We start from the raw sequence: 18125 nt of genomic DNA on the forward strand, positions 1-18125 counted from the left end.
ACATTTTCTATACAGGTGGTATGCAGCATGACTAAACAACACATTTCTTTCCTTTATAAATCCCTGGAAAAACAAAATGTCCATCACTTCTGATTTTTTTTTTAAGTTTGCATATTTAAATAGTTATGCAATTCTGTTTTCAGCTGTGAAACATTCTGATTTCTGTTACATGGACTCTTTTTTGCTGTTGTTGTTCCCTCAGTCTTCTTTGCAGACATAGAACTTTATGGGGTGATTATGAGAGGGGACATCTCCACTCCAAATTTTGAAAGTAATGCCCTTAAAAAATCCTGTTTGATCTCTCTACACATCTGGTCCAGCACTTATATTTTTATGTGTGTTTCCCATGTAGGTGATATTAACACTGCCTTAATCTGACTTTATACTAGCCAAATTTGTAATCTATCAAATAATTGTAACCCTCAGAGCAACCACAATCCCTTAGAGAAAAGCAGTGTTAGCTAGTCCTGACTCATATTCTTGTCAGATTTCTCCTGTAGCTATAGTATTTATTTTCTTTTCTGCTAAATTGTATGAGAACCCTGGCACATCACCCAGAAATTCTGTCCAGCATCTGAGTTGTATAGTCAACCACAGGAAATCTCATGGAGGGGCAACAGATTTTTGTTCTTTTGTGTAGTTCTCCTGGGATCACCATCATCTTGGTAATGGGATTTAGACTAATTGCCCGTGACTTGATCTCTGACATGCTGGGGCTTTTGTCTAAAAATCTGTCAACCATGCTGATTTTTCTTGGTAATCAAAAGATTGCCATTTCTTTCTGTTAACCAGTGATTCAGCTGTGAATTTGGAACAATTTCCTAACAAAGCACTGTGTGGACTTTCACGACTGAAAAAAAAAAAAAAAAAAAAAAAAAAAGACACCAATTTAAATTAACTCTTTGTTTTCCCATATATGAAAAAAAATGGACACAGCCACATTCTGAGTATCAGCTAGAAGGATCTGTAGTGAAGCTGTCACCACCAGAGATGTCATCTGTATGCTGGGTGGCAGATCCACCAGCTTTTCTAGGAAACCTGTGAAATCTGGGTCAACAATCTGCAAATCATAAACCACTCCATTTCTCCAAACTTGCAAAGCTATAGTTACTAGGATGAAGCTTTCCAGTACAAGGCTGACAAGCAGCAAAATGATTACTCCTGCTGCTTCCCTCCTTCACCTCTTTTTTTTTTCCTTTTATTGTGTTTTGAGATTAAGCCTGAATTTTAAGAAATACGTAAAAGTTGGAAACTTTAAATACAGTATCTGTGATGCAGAATAGTCAGATGTTTTCTACAACATCCTAGAGCAAGAACGTTGATGTCAAATCGCCTAAAAAAGAGAACAAAACCTCAGAAACTTGTATCTTTGGTTAATTAATTTGAATTGGTGTACTGCAAAATACCACCTCACCACAGACTTTGCTTCGTTCTTAGTTGATAATATAAGTACAGAAATTAAAACACCTGAAGAGTGGGTTTTCATTTTAGCAAGTATTGTTGTTTTAGGCCTAAAAAAGATCATAAATTAATGTAAATGTAATTAATGTAAATTAATGAATGAAACCCCTTCGCAATTCTGTAGGTCTTTGCTGACACACCCTTCAGGAATACCCGCTCCGGCTTCCATCACCCACGAGCCGCTCCCGGCCGGCTCCCAGCGGGAGAGCGCGGGCCGCGCCGCAGGGCCCTCCCTCATCGCAGCTCCCACCGGTGCCCGAAGGCCCCGAGATCACGAGCTGCCCCTCGGAACACAAAACCAGCTTTCAGGGGAAAGCCGCAGGCTCCGGCTTTTCCCACGGTGGGAATCACGAGTGCCTGCCCGCCCTCGCTGCCTGGCGGCCGGGGGAGGAGGGAGCGGGAGGGGGCCGGGGGCGCAGGCAGCCCCTGGCACTGCTGACGTGCTGCCGGGGACGGGCCGGGCTCCGGGGGAACGCGGGCTGCCGGAGAGACGGGCACGGCTGCGGCTCCTGCTGCAGCCGCCTCCCTCCGTGCCTCCTCCGTGCCTCCCTCCCTCCCTCCGTGCCGCCTCCTCCTCCGCCGGCACAGCCGCGGCTCTCTCCTTTGCTCCCCCGGCACTCGGCGAGGCGGAGGGGATGGCGGGGGTCGCTGCCCGGCTGCTCGGGGCGCTGTGCCTCGCCGCCTGCCTGCCCCCGGCGCTCGGGAGGGACGCCGGAGCGCAGTGGACCCTGGAGAAGGTGGGTCGCGTTCGCCTTTCCCAGGCGCTTCTTGCCTCTCCCTTGATACGGGGGCAGCGCCTTCCCGGCGGGCAGGGGGCAGCGGCTGGGAGCGGGGACGGCCCCATCCATCCTGCCCCGGCCTCCAGCGTGAATTCGGGCTGGGGTCACCCTTGGCGCGGTCCCGCAGGTGAGGGTGGGTGGCACGGCTTCCCTCTTAAGCCCGAGCTCGGTGGCTGCAGAGAGCAGATCTTCTTCACACGTTTGGCTTTGTCATCTCGCACCGCCTGGGACCGGGCAGCAAGAGCCATAAGCTTTGTCAGGGGCAGTTACTGAATTTAAGGGGAAACCCAAACAGGACGAGACCAAAATCTGAAATTGTATTCCTTGTAACATTCTACTATACTCCAACTTTCATTGTGATTATGGTGAGACAGAGGACAGTGACTTAGTTGGAGAAGACAAATAGCTCTTTCAGCAGTAATGCACATGTATCTAGGAGAAACAAGTAGGCATGGTGCTGATAGCCAAAACAAAATTGTTTTGAAAAGATATAATGCTCTAATATGTTGTAGACTCGCACCATATTGTGTCTAATTTAGACTGCTGTGTGAACTAATGAAAAAAGGAATGTTGAGATAAGGTTTAATTAAACAGTGGTAAGCTTTTAACCACAGATTTCTCAATGCGGCAGCTCTTAGTGTTTCATTATGAAACATTAACATAGTTTTCTTCATAAAGAATTAAACCACGTGAAACGTAGGAGAGCATAAAACTGCAAACCACATTCAACTAAACACTTCAGGAATTTCCAAACAGAAAATATACTTTTAGGGCCCTTCCCCAAGTGTTTGTAGAAGAGCTGAAGTCAAAGTTCAGCAAGAAGCAACTGAATTCCACAAATCCAGTGCACCATTCTCATCACCAATAGATCAGAGTCCAGGACAAGCTGGTAAAATGAATCTTCTCTCACACCCTTCCATGCTTCCCCTTAGTAATTCCCTTTCTCCTTGATTTTATCCCCCCCCCCCCCCCCCCATTCAAGGAAATGTTGGCTTGTTTCTTTGTTTGTTAATGAGATACTGTTTCATTCTGTTCTATTAATTGTATCTTACGCTACGTACAAATACGTGTGTATAGCTCACTATATAATATATATAGCTCGTGTATAGACTATATATCTGTAACACAATATATGTACATATATAGTACATACATGTGTGGCTCAATCTTTAGTCACGCTGGTCAGTGAACAATCACGTAGCCCCAGAGCTCCTTTTCTCAGCCCCCTTCAGCCCCAGCACTTCACTCTTTAGTTGGTTCCATTCTGACCAGCCAATCTCCCATCCAGTGCTGTCAGTAGTGCCATCCAGCCACAGAACCATCGCACCTGAGCTGCTCCACCTGTGCACTCACTAAGCAAGAACAACTTCCTCTTTCTCATCAAATTCTTGTCCTTCAACAACTTTTGTTCTTTCTCCCTGGAGGGACATGTGAGCCAGAAAATCAAAGTCCTACACGTAAGCCTGGGCTACTCGTAGAACTCAAAGTTTTGCAGTTTTATACAGCTTAGCACAACAGGATTAGTGACAACCCTGTCATGAATATACTGTTCTGCCTCCCTGTTGTGGCAAAATAGGGATTGACCAACACTGTAAAGAATGAGTCACTTACAAATCTTATTTTGCTTCTCTTGTATTTCATAACCACTTTTGTAACTCCTCTCATTTCCCAAATTTGAAGATATCTCCATTATTAGAAGTGGAAATTGATTCCTCTCTTCTGAAGTATTTTCATGCACTTGTACTTTAATAATGTTTCTTTGCCAAGTGATTTGATGACCCCAATTACCAGGCATGCTCTTCACTTGTTCAACTGCAGATTTTCTGAACTTCCTTAATTAAATTGTCCTCCTACACTCTTCCAAAGTACATAGCTTTAGCTTTTCACTCTCCCCCTACAGCCTGCTCCTCCTAAACGGGACAGCTCCCTGACATTTTCTCTTCTCTGTGCCTCTTCTACACTGGTCTAAGTTCCATCTTATTAAACTTCCAGTATTTCAAAAGACTGGTTTACAACTTCCATGGTATAATTTCCAAACTTTCAAAAGTTATCTTTATATCAGATGAAATGATATAATTTTTCTTTTTTTTCTTTAATCTATGTCTAAATTTGCTAGCATTAAAATGTTAACTGCCCATCCTAAATTTTGGTGTCCTTACAGTCTTAAAATTCAGCTTTAAACACTGTATTAAAATTGGCACAACTAAATTCAGTGTCTTTGTGTCAGCCCTCTGCTTAATTTCACTGCTAAACCTAAGTGGAATTAGAGGAAAGGTTCACATGGAACAGATAGGAAACAAGAGAAGGGTAGAATTAAATGTCTGCAGTGAAGTCTAGAAAATACTCTTGCTCATACTTGCTTGTACAAACACAAAGTAGAAAAAAGTCAAATAGTGAGGCAACTCTAATTTTTAAACAATATTCATCACCTAGGGTAATAAGATAACTGGCACATTCTGGCCAGGTAATGGGTTTTAGGTGTTATTTCAGACAAATGTGAAATGACATGAGTAGAAAAGGGGAGTGAATTATTTCTTGCTAACACATACAATGATAGGGTTAGACTACGTATATTTATGAAAATGTCAGTTTGATGCAGGAGCAGCCTAAAAGCAAGTCAGCTGTTAAACAGTTTGAAGAAAAAGAATAAACTAAAAAATACCATTGTTCTACAGTATAAACTATGATGTGCTCATGTTCCATTTTCTCTTCTTTTGCTCATCTCAGAAAGGATGGCATAGACAAGGTACACGGAAGGACAGCAAGTCGGATCAGTCATGTAAGACAGTTCTGATCAAAGAAGAAATAAACAAAGCAGTATTTTTCATTAGGAGAAAGACAGGAGTAGAGGGAACACCCTATGATATAAATGGAGAATGGATATGATAGTGCCTGAAATAGGAATCTGTAAAAACAGTAGTGGCACAGGAATTTTTTTGAGGAAACAATTGTTCGAGCTTGGATAGGTTCAAACCTGGGGTATAAAGGGGCATTTGAGATGTCCTTGGGAATCCCACCTGGCATTCAGCTACCACTCCACAGCACTATGGAGCTCTTGCGCATCTAAGATGTGCATTTGCCAGCTACATAAGGATGTCTCAAGCACTTTGGGTCACCTGATACAGCCCCAAAGGCCTGTGCTTGGGCAACAGAAAGGAAGTCACTTGGGAGCTAGGGAGGTAGGTCACATACTAGTGGCTGCCACAGGAGACGAGCTGTCGGATCTGAGGTTAACCCATGTGTCACCAAGCTGACAAATGCCCCAGCTAGCCCCAGACAAGCCACAGCATTCTGTGCAGTCACACTCATTCTGCCACTGTGGGTGGAGACCACAATGACACAGCTCGCTCCCTCTGGGAGTGAGTTACCTTAGGCATTTCTTTGCAGCACACAGCATAAAGCTAAATATTATTACTACTGGAAACAAAGCTTCTGGTGTTTGTTTCAATAGAAACCTCAGTTGAAGGTGGCATGGTTGCAGACATGACATGTATAATTAAGATATTGGGAAACAGAGAACCCATTCATAGGTTCAGGTTTTACAGCTAGCGGGTAGGTAAAACTTTCTCCCATACTTTAAATACTACATATTTTGCATGGAAATGAAAGATAGAGAAGCCAATAATTTCTCAGTGAAAAGGATTTTTTAATTACATTTTGTTGGGAATAAATCAAAGTAGCACAATATACCATTTTTATTGTAATCTGAAGAATATATGGTTAAAAAGGTCTAGTAATAGTTATAGCACTCTTCTCTCTACCTTCTGCAGTATTCTCACCAACCAAGAATTTTAGGTTCTGATGCTATTCAAAAAGTTGTGGCCAACACAGATATTTCTGAAATGTGGGAGAATGATTTGCGCCCTATCCTGATAGAAAGATACCCAGGATCACAAGGAAGTTACATCGTGCAACAGGTAAGACAACAGTTCCTGACAATCTCTGAGAGCATCTTTACTATAGATTATCATTAAAATTATTATTATTTATATTCTGGTAACACCTTTGGTGACCCCCACCAAAGAGACAGTCCCACAGAAGTGACAGGCACATTCCTTTAATTCAGTAGGATGAACTCTATCATTGTTCAAGTCTAGACCGCATAGTGCCTACACAACACAGCTTGCACATCAGCTGACATTATTTCCCAGGGCTGCATAGCATGATGGAAAATAGTTTTTGGTCACTCGTTCAAACCACTTTTTCTGGAGAAGCCCTGTCCTGTGCTGTTACAGTGCCCTGGAGCATTGCTTCAGATGGGTGTATCAACACAAAAGGGGATCAGAGGGGCCCAAAGAGGCAGGCAGATGAAATGGTCAGCACGACAAATTGCAGCCCTGGTCTGTCGTAATACGACACGAAAAGACGACACGGACACTGCTGCTCTCCAGGTGAACAAAAAAGAGGGACCTTTATTTTCTGACTCCAACATTTATAGTTTTCCAAAAGTGACAGTGGATTGGAGGGTGACAGTGCCACCTCTCCAATGACACTGGACAGACCAAGAGTCCATCAATTCTCTCCTCCTCCATGAAAGAATGCAAAACATAAGTTGTTTACAGAACTGTGTGTGAGAAAGTTTGTTACAAGAATGCAAACATCAGAAGGCTTAGCAAAGTCTTAGAAAATCAGGGTGACACTAGTCCACGAACCACACCAGCTCTACCAGCCCAAGCACAGCAGTGTCCTGGCGCTGGACTAACAAACCAGGCTGCAGCTGGCCCCAAGGCAGTAAAGACTCCAGCTGGTTGTCTTTGAGCCACAAGAAGCTACCACACAATGGGGTTACTGCTTTGTCAGCACCTCTGCTCTGCACTCACAGCGTGGGCATCTTCAGGACAGTGTCCATGCTGGCTCTGGACTCCATTAGCCAAGCAGGAGACAGACAATGGTACAGCTGAGTTTACTAAAGACATTCACATCATCTCACTAGCCTTCATCTACCGTTCAGGCACTGACTCAACAGCTCTAAGACAGCCCTAACTACAATAAATTTATTTGCTACTCAGCAATTGGCAGATTGGAAAAATGCAGGCTTTTTATACATTGTGTGCATGTGTGTGTGTGTGCGCGCGCGCATCTCTGTAGATTTAGTTTTGTGGTTTCTTTAGCTGTATTCTGGAAGGCAGCCAAGTGAAAGGGGGAAAAGGAAGAAAAACAAAAAAACAGCTGAGCCTAGTCTAGAAAACCACAGATTATGTTCAAAATAGGATCATCCTGTTACAAGGTAACAGCATGTATTAAATTAGGCTCCTCACCAAAGGAAAAAAATAAGAGTCCTCTATTGTCAAAACACAAAAATGGAGGTTGAAATGGATTATACTTCTTTGTTGAGACACAAAATCATCAGACTCCTTTAAGGGAAAAAGGCCACTGGGAACTTCATCTAGGCTTATATAGTCCCCTCAATCCTTAACAGACATCCTTCACTCTGCCTCCTGATAGCTGATAGACCATACCACGTAGTAAAAGCTTTTAGTGGGTGACCACCAACAAAATGGAAGTTTGTTCTAGCACTAAAATCTATGGCAATATTGTTGTTTTTTTATCATTCCTACTGACTTCCCTAAGAGCAGAACAAGTCTTCAAAGTCTATTTTCCTCTCAGAGTCTTTTCCTAATGTTTACTTAAAGAGAGAGGAATCTGCCTTGAAGAAGCTCTCTAGGGACCCATAAAAATAAGTTGCTCAACAGAGAAACAGAGATGTCCCTCTAATATGACTTATCCGAAACTCTGGTTGAAGTATAGCTGGGGTTGTTAGAGGTATTATCTTCAGGCAGGAAGATAGCTAAAAGTAATGATTTGCCTTATAGATTGTCTCAATTCTTATCTTTATATGAGCTACACTTACAGAATTTCATCTTTAAAATGCTCTTCTGAAATGTTTCGTTCTTTCTTTAATTAAAAGAATCTACCTATGTGTTATGGCCTTGTAAACAATTTATGTCACTTGAAAGGCAGATTTTTCATAGAAGCTTAACAGTCCAACCACCTCACACCAACCAACCAACCCAAACAGTTTGGTTTGTTTTTTTTTTTTCTCCTTATACTTATGTGGCATCTCTGTGTAGTAATTGTCTAAACAGCCACATCAAGGTCTCTGCAGCCAATTCTGACTTTTAATTTAGGGCACATCTGAGTTAAGCTTTGAAGATGTTAACATTAAATCTGCTCTAGTTACACCTGAAAAAGACACTGGCCCGAAAACTTTAGAGATCAAGATCGTAATGTGTCATAATAATTGGCAATAGTTCAAAACACCTTCACACTCCAAAGAGAAAGGTCAAAAGAAAGAAATAAAAAGCAAATGAGGCAGTCAAAGTCTCAGGTAGCAAAGTTATACAGTGATATTACAGTTGTTGCTATAAAGTTTATCCTTTAAAACACCATGAACTTACAGAAATAAGCTTAGGAGCCACTATTAATTAGCTAATAACAATTTGTCTGCATCATCTTTCTGAAGCAAGAAATATGAATCTGATTGGTTTTTATAATTGCAGCATATCAAGAACCGTCTTCAAACATTAAAGGCTGGTTGGGAAATTGAAGAAGATACATTTCAGAGATACACACCATATGGCTATAAAACATTTACAAATATTATTGGCACTCTGGAGCCCTCTGCAAAACGCCATCTTGTACTTGCTTGCCACTACGACTCAAAATTCTTTGGACAACAATGGCAGGGCAGAGTGTTTGTGGGAGCAACTGATTCAGCTGTGCCTTGTGCTATGATGCTGGAGCTGGCACGGGCCCTGGATAACGAGCTTCAGTTAATCAAGGTAGTTTTTTTTGTTTCGTTTTCATTTGCCTTTCCAACAGCAACAGGCCTCAGGGCATTTCCACATTCTTTTCCATAGCCTGCATGCTGGGTTCTCTGATTGCTGTGCTTGTAATAAATCTCCCATTGACTCCAAGAACAAACAGAGATCAGTATCTACTGCTCAAAAGTACATTATCACATTAAAATTTCTTATAAAAAGGGCAGATATCTAAAAGTTATCTATATAAACATATACGTATAAAAATAGCAAATGATACATGAATAATAGATGTTTCATAGACTTGGAAAGATATGCTACTTTCTATCTAAAAAGCACAGAACCTGATTCAGAAGTTCCTATCATATCCAGTAACATCTAGGGTCGTTGAAAAGTTTTGCTGCATTCTGAATCCTGCAGAAATCTCTCAGTTGTATCTGCTTTGAGACATAGATGAACTAATTGTTGTGCAGAGGAGTCACACTCAGGTCCCCCCATCCCACAAGGATTTTCTTCTTAATTTTTTTTTTTTTTACAAATTTGAATGGTTTATTTACGAAAGAAGTATAATGTCATCAGTCTGTGTTACTTACCCTATGAAAATCTATTTCAAAGGGCTGCAATTGCTAGGCACAAAAATCTGTTGAGCCTACAAACTCTTCAAGCTTGTAGGATTACAGATTTGTAGTGTTATGGATTCACGAGTGCCATCTACTGGTTCAGTATTCAGTATTTACAGAAAAATAATTTCTCACACGTTTACAGAGCTGCTACAGGAAAAGGTCTCTCAAATGTGAGAGACACTCTACAAAGTGTCAGCAGTACACTCAGCTCAGGTATTAGGATCACTTGTCAACAGGAGTTTCCAGAAACTGATTTGGTGCCTTCTGATATGTGAATATTTAAGAATGAGAAGATTAAGAATATGCCAATATTTTTAATTACAAAACAATAAAAAGTCCTGTAATACACAGGCTTTCATTCTGAAGCTTCATTTATAATAAATTTGCCTGGTGATTATTTATGAAGCAACCTGCACACTGACTTTAAAGAATGGCATTTTTCACTATGAATACACTATTTTACAATGAAAATTGTTTTTTATCATCTAAGATGACAGCATTTGACAAAAAGGCAACTAATTACTTTTCACAGGCCACCACTTGTACAGTCTGTTAACAAAATATACTTTGGGATCCATCTGCTTAGTACATTAGTAATGATGGTTTTGCTCTGCTTATGGTAGCACAAGACTTTGCTATGTTTTCAGCCAAATCTATTTAGACTTTGACTTGAAGCTGTGATTTTTATCTTGATGCTTCTCCAGTTATAACTTACTTCTCCAGAGTTAGTTTAAAATTATTGGGCAAAGACATTTCTCTACATTATTAAAATGTGTTAAGCAGTAACAGTAATAATAACAATAACACAAGTACTACTTTCTAAAACTCAAATAGCACTGATAGCATTTCCTCAAGAATGTAATGCAAAATGACTACTGCCCACAGAGCTCTGTCATGTGAAAAGGACAAAGGGCAGAAAGCCATTGCCATTAGAGAAATCAATATACCACTGTGAGCACAATCAATACCATCTTGCCTGCATGACTGACATTTTATAGAAGCTTCTGTTTATATTGCATCAGCTCCAGCTATTTGGGAGTTGTAGCCCATACAGGATATGACTGCTACCAGTGACCCCACCTTTTTAACCACATCATGCAATTTTACTTGAAGCAGTGTGAATTCATAGAGGGCTTAAAATATTTATAGCAACTGTCAAGACTACCGTTCCCAAAACTGTCCATTTAGTGGAATCAGACTGGGATTTGCTGTGCTGTGGTTTATTAGGAAATTCTGACAGTTCAAACAAGGCTTCAGATAGTAGACTCCCTCTACATTGGGAAGAAATTTCATACAAATGTCTTTTTTGACACATTAAATACATTTATCATAGATGTTCTCAGGTTTAGTGCTGTTATATTTTGGTTGTTGAAAGGGAAAGACGTATCTGACTTACCCACTCTCCTCTCTTTGCTCTGGTTTAGTGCAAAGTTGCCTCAGTGATTGCAAATTCCCCTGAATGAAAAGAAGGGGCTGAAAGAACCATCAACTTGTAAAATACATAATTCACCTCCACTGATGCACAGCTGTAGCAATTATATTAATCCTTGTGATGCAATCAAATAATGACATTAGCACTCCCATCAGGTGTTGTTACTGACACGTCTCCTCACGTCTCCTCATTATTTGAGATAATGCTGCTGCTACCTGGTTTTGCAGGTCTCAATGCTCAGGTCATGACCTCCAAAGTCAGAAATGAAACTGATTTACCAAAATTATATGAGACTGGAGAATGTGTCACTGTGTTAGATAAACACAAATTACCTTGACTGATCACTACCACTATTACACCATAATAACACCCAAAGGAAGGTTTGCATAGGGAACCTTGAAAATACACCCTTATTTGTGTTACTTACATGATTACAGTATTTGCCCTTTATTTAATGTTCTGGCCAGAATCAGTTTGTTTTACTTTTAACTTCCTCCAACAGGCCAGCTCAACATCAAGACCAGACCTTTCACTTCAGCTCATTTTTTTTGATGGTGAAGAAGCCTTTGTTCGATGGTCCCCTTCCGATTCCCTCTATGGATCTCAACACTTAGCTCAAAAAATGGTATCAACTCCACACCCACCTGGTTCAACAACCACAAACCAGCTGCAGGGCATAGTAAGTGGACTTACTTTTTAAGGACTTTGCTCCTTAAGGAACAATAGTAAATGGAATTTTAAAATATATTTAATTAGAAGGTAACTGGCCAAATTCCCAAGAAACCATGACCCTACTAAAGTTAAAGAAGAAGCAGGCTTCTCGAAACATTATGAAATGATAGAGAATTGGCAAAAGCTTTCCAGGTGATTGGACCTGCTGCATGCAAGTACGAGGAGGAGCCATAGAAATATCAAAATACACAATTTATTAGAATATAAACTAGGATACCCACCTTCTTCAGGAAATGATAATTCAAAGATAAGGAAAGAGCACAAACAACATTGGCCTACGAACAAATCTCCCTTAGCTTAGTACTAAGCTACAGCAACCTCTGTGTTCCTCTGATTCCTACTAACATTCTGTTGTCTGTTCCCTTCTACTTTCCCTGTTTACTGCTGAGGCACTTCTGTCACTGCTTCTTGTGACTCATAAAATGTCTTTCCCTTGACAGACTTTGTTGTTCTCAGGGGAAAAAGCAATTTCCTCTTCTTTCTCCCCACCTACCGTCGTTTTTCCTTTAAAGAGATATAACGCACAAACTGCAGGCTAAGCTATGCAGCCTGCTTCAGCTCGAGGATCAGAGGAATAGCCTAGCCTTTCCCTCCTTGGGAAGATAGCAAAATGGATCAGATTGGAATCAGATTCTGCTAGTAAATTCTCCTCAGGCACCATGCTAGAGAGGCAGAGAGGCTCTTTGGCCAGAGCTCTCAAAGACCGGCTCACGACCTACACAGGAAACCAACAAATTTTTTGCTGCTGCTGATGTTATAGGAAAGTATTCTGCCCTAAAGATTCTTTCTTGTCTAGGACCTGTTTGTACTACTGGATTTAATTGGTGCACCAAACCCAGTCTTCCCCAATTATTTTCCAAACACTCTTCGATGGTTTCAGAGGCTTCAAGCAATTGGTAAGCAGAAGGATATGGGTTTTGAATGAATTTCAAAACCTAGTGCATAGTTTCTGAATGTATTAAGTCCTGTGAATCAGATTTTTAGATTCATTTTCTGGTTTACAATAAGAATCTTTGATAATGTAAATGTGAAATATTAAACCTATATGAAAATTTTGACACTTAGTTAATAAAACAACTGAGGAAGACTCTCAGACATTTGGAAGCAACAAAACAGATTCTATTACAGATTGTCACTCTTTGACACTTGGCAACTGCTTCACTTCTGTGTTTTTGTTCTCACTTCTGTAAAATTATGGAATAGTACCAGTCCGGAGGTCTTCCAAGTATTAAACAAATGCAAAAGACCGTCACCACTGTGCCTTTTTCTCCTCTGATGGAAAATGCTTCCATGTGCAAGGAAAAATAATTCAAACATTCCTCATTGTCCAAAAATTGTAATAATCACTTTCATTGTGCATTACAGAGCAAAAGCTACACAACATGAATCTGCTGAAGAATCACCCTATTGAAAATCAGTATTTCCACAGTACTTCACATCGAGGCTTGGTTGAAGATGATCACGTTCCATTTTTGCTAAGAGGTGCCAGAAATTCTTATCATTTGTATATGTTCAGTAAGAAATGCATCATTTAGTAAATGAGGAAGTGCATATGCTCCTGTTTTTCAAGCTTATTTGCCCCAACTTGAGGCTTCTGAATCCAACTTTAGAGCTTTGACATAACACCTAATGAAAAAAAATGATTCCTTAGTGGTATGCAGCTGAAAAAATCAGAGAGAAAAAGAAGTAAAGCAGGAAAGAGGCTGAGGGAAAAAATGCGCATCCCCAAAAGCAATTGGGAAGCAGCAGACTGATTTAATTCCTCTTTTACCTACAAGATGCAGTACATATTGGTGGCTTAATGTGTGTGTATATATACACACACACACACATTATGTATGCAGTGATACAGTTCCTTTATCTGAGGGCAACACTGTCTCTATTTTACAGAGTAAAAATAAGACACCTTATTTTACCATTTATGTAGAGAACTAAAAAAATGCTTCAAAAATGTTCAGTCTTAACACTTTCACAAAAACATGGTAATCAGTTTTCATTTTGATGAGCTGACGTGATTTCTCTGTCCTTCTGCAGCTCCTAAAGACACAATGCAAAGAATCTTAAAAAAAAAACAAACAAAAAAACCCAAAACTCCCAACAAGTAGCTACAGATTACTTAAAAAAAAAAAGAAAAATAAAATAAACAGGAGGGAAAAGTATTCAAAGGAAAGAAAGGTGGCAGCTTTACACAACACACTCTTTAATGATGGGATGCAGTCACAAGCATCAAAACAAGAGAAGGTAAAAGGAAGCTGCAGGGACACACCCTCTAAAGCAAGCTTATTGAGTAGTTACCTGACTCTGTTGCTAAATGGTGAAGTATCAGCTGGCTTAACAGAACTTCTACAATCTTTCCTTTTTATAGGGGTTCCAGTCCTGCATCTGATTCCATCCCCTTTTCCTGCAGTATGGCATACCATGAGGGACACAGAAGAAAACCTTGACAAAGCCACTATTGAAAATCTCAACAAAATCCTGCAAGTGTTTGTACTGGAATATCTCAACCTATGAAAGACAAAACATCAACAAATTGTACTCCATTCACACTACTGTTTGCCCACCTTCACCCCTGCTATTTAATTGCACTGGAGAGTACCAAGGTGAAGAAAAATGTGATAGCTCTTGCTAGACTGATTATTGATTGAGCTGTTTGTGGCCCATTGATCCAGTAGCCAAATAAGATACCATTAAATAAGACCTAGCTCAGCCTGGAAAGAGTTTGATCTTTCCATGTTTTGTGTCTGAATAAAAAAACTCCAGAATCTTTCCAGATTGTTATAGTTTCTTGTCACATATTATGATTCCAGGAGGGAATGCCTCACGACTTAATTGTATGATACAGTTTTTACAAGGTGTGACCAACTTTTGCAGTGTTCAGCTACGGAAACTTACACCATGTTATCAAAAGAGGCAAAAATCCCACCATAGCAGACTTCTACTTTGGGCTGAACTAAACCACCTCATGCTGAAATGACTTGCTAGAACTCCTGACACACAGGTGTGATTTTTAATCCTCTCAGGTCCCTCTCCTCCTTCCCCTACCAAAGCAGCTGCAAGGGTTTCTTTCTGCAGACAGCTGACTGCCAGAAAACAGATCAATAACCCAAATTCAGCTTTGCCCCTATCATTTGTTGGATACTTGTTGATGGAGAAGGGTGGCGGGAGGTGATGCTAACAGGAAGGTATGTGGGGGTTTCCCTGTGCTCTGACTGCAACACAGGAGATATAAACAAAAGATCAGGTGGTGTGTGGGAGCAATGACCCAGTACACACTATTCAGTCACGTGAGAATCATTTGCAATTTGACCCAAAAAACCTCCAAACCACCACCCACGTGCTGGTTTTAATAGACTGCAACAAAAATAATCATACGAGGAAAGTGATCACTTTAGAAACCATAGTTTATCTAAATACAATTTTAAAGGCAAAGTGCTATCAAAAATAAAATCTTATTAAAAGCAAGACAGCAGTTTAGGCACCAAAAAGATACCAATTTAATAACCCTGTGCTCTTACATTCCTTACTGGAATTATTCAACTGATTCAGTGTAACACTGCCGAAAAGAAAGCCTGGAATGAGATCAATGAAAGACAGAAGAACAATATTCAAAAGCTACTGACAGAATTATGGTTTCCACTGGTGAGAAAGGGATGAGAGCATTTTAAGAAAAAAAAATCAAGCTGGTAAGAGATGAACTGAGAGAAAAAAGTCAATATTTTACTGCTCCAAACTTCTTCCCTACAAAGTTCTACCCTGAGCAAAGAGATTTTAAAAGGAGGTAAGCAGTGGAGGTGTAGGCATGTCAGATTTGGCCTGTATTTTACCATTTTCCTAAAGCAAGTATTTTGGAACCTAAAGCAATATTTACATCCATATTATAAAGTTCTTATAGAAATAGATATTTACAGCAGCAAAAATTTGTAAAATTTTACTATTACAGGATAGCCTGAAAATTAAATTTAATCTGATTTTAAATTTAATTCTGATTTGGTAGCTCAAGGCGAAACAAAAGCATTTTGTTTTCCTATCACTTCAACACTGGTGAAAAACCTTTGTCTTACCTGCAACTTCTGAAACAGAATACTATGAAAATTCTAAAAAATTAGACAGATGTCTTTATTTTCAGGTGTTACTGTACATCTGTGTAAATATATCAAAGCTTCTTGGACTCTTTGCAATAATATTCTCTTCTACTACAGCCCATGCAAAAATAGTCGAGCAAATTACATTAAATCTTCTGAAGTTTGAATACTTTGAGCAGTACAAGGCACCTTCATACCCTCCTAAGTGGTGAAGAAAGGTAACAGAATGGCTAAATATAGAAATATTAAACATGAACTCATGTGGCTGATTTGTTTTGGTGAACTCTTGTGGTACTTCATATTTCGCAGGACCTCTGAAAAATGCAGTATATGTTTGCAGTGTGGACTGCTACTCTGCCTCTTTGAGAATTTGAAAGTTAACTTAAAACATGCTTCATTGTGAAATACTGGCTCAGAGGGTTGTTATAACTGGGAAAATCCTGGGTGTTTTAAATCTCTATGAAGACTTAGCTAAAGCCATAATTTAACCATGTGGTACACCAAATCATGTCAATTTTGTCACTGAATTTTTACTGCCTGAGCATGCAGCTCTCGAGTTATGTTTACTCAGTCCAAGGAAATGAGAGACAGGTTGCTGTAATATGATTCAATATTTCTCAAAATGTGACGAAAACATGAAAAGGCTTGGGGTTTTTTAATTCCCTCACTGGGTTTTCTGTTTGGGTTTTTTTTTGGTACAGGGAAAAAAGGCCATCACCTAAGTGGATGCTAGCCCTGGAAGAGTTTACTTACAGAGGGAAGGGTAATCATCTTAGCAATTTATATGCTCCATCATTCATTTAAAAAATATTTGCTGGAAGGAAAACTTACATCAACCCAGTAACCAGGTGAATCCAAGAATCTAAGTTCTTCAAAGCATAGGAAGTATTCAGTAAGGCAGACATGGCACAAGGTGGGTTTTCATTGCTACTAGGAGAACAAGCAGGTAGGACAAAGTCAAAGCTATTTCATAAAATGCCCAGAAAACAAAAACTACAAGCAAAGAGACCAGGACTGGTATCTCTTCTACTCTCAGTTTCAACACTGAATATGACTATATATCCAGATCCATTGGGTCTGGACAAGCACAGGACAGATAATCACTTCAGAATTCAGAGAGAGGCTTTGTGTTGAAAAACCTATGGCTGGATAGTTTCTCCTTCCCTGTTGGATGGTGGCAGCAAGAGTTTGAAATCAATAGAGGACTTCAGTTAAACTAATCAGTGGAATTGCTGCACAGCCTTGAAAAGGATTTGTCCCATCTCAGTCAAGGAGAAGGGAATAAAAATCAGTTTACCAGCCACAAAAGGCTGTCACTGGCTTTGTGTGCCAAAGGTGTCTGTGGTTACCACCTGGGTTAAGGGAATGCAGAACAGAATGAACTCAAGAGCCATCACTCAACATGTAAAGCTGAAAAAAAACCCCATATTATGGTAGTTATTTGTCTTGTGATAGGAGCTCAGGCTCCTTCTGTATCAGGACAAGGCAGTTTCTCACAAGAATCTGAAGCCAAATAATGGCAGATGCCCCTCAAACTCTCTAAAGCTGGATGCATTTACCTACAAGTGATGTGATCCTGTGCGATCACAGCTGGAACAACTTCAGGGACTAACAATGCCAAATCCTCTGGCAGACAGAAATGACAGCAAGTACCAGTCTTCTTTTCTCGCTAGCTGAGACAGCATTCCTAGCATTAAGAATGAAGATGATATAAATTATCAATTCTTATTCACTATGTATCAAATAAACATTTAGATTGTGATCACCTAACAGCAAAACACACTTAGAAAAGGCAAAATGTACAAAAAACCACTTTCTGTAGAATTATTCCAAGGACCCATTCTACACTGGTAGTAGACGCAGCAAAACAGTTCTGAAGTTTGACATACCTGCTCATTGAGACTGAAGTATCACCCGAGAGCACCACTTAAACAATATGGAGAGAAAGATAACTATAAAATCTTGTACACAAATTACCACTTTTTCCTTGTCATTTACGAATTACACTGATTTTATTTTCCTCATATAAAAGGAGACATTTTACTCTGTGCTGATTTAACAAAGGTTCTAATATATTCATAACAATAAAGCAGCTAAAAAGCTGTTCTAATATCTAAAAGAATCTTTATCATCTGCACATATGATATATATTGTAAACAATCACTCAAAAAATATTTTTCTAAAAGTGATTATATTGCACTCAAATTCTGGGATTCTCACCCTCCCTTCTCATTTTAAATCAGAGATCAGCTTCA

At 39.9% G+C, this 18125-nt stretch overlaps 1 protein-coding gene across 1 annotated transcript; it reads left to right on the forward strand.

Annotated features, from left to right (window-relative positions):
* Positions 1-1824: 1824 nt before the first annotated feature.
* QPCT (glutaminyl-peptide cyclotransferase) lies at positions 1825-14556 on the forward strand. Its single transcript, XM_038130997.1, has 7 exons — positions 1825-2198; positions 6011-6157; positions 8741-9022; positions 11559-11735; positions 12585-12684; positions 13154-13270; positions 14154-14556. The coding sequence occupies exons 1-7, from the start codon at positions 2097-2099 to the stop codon at positions 14297-14299; spliced, it is 1071 nt and encodes a 356-aa protein (XP_037986925.1). The 5' UTR covers positions 1825-2096; the 3' UTR covers positions 14300-14556.
* The last annotated feature ends 3569 nt before the right edge of the window (positions 14557-18125 follow it).

Source organism: Motacilla alba, chromosome 3, assembly GCF_015832195.1.
Source record: "Motacilla alba alba isolate MOTALB_02 chromosome 3, Motacilla_alba_V1.0_pri, whole genome shotgun sequence".
Taxonomy (NCBI): domain Eukaryota; kingdom Metazoa; phylum Chordata; class Aves; order Passeriformes; family Motacillidae; genus Motacilla; species Motacilla alba.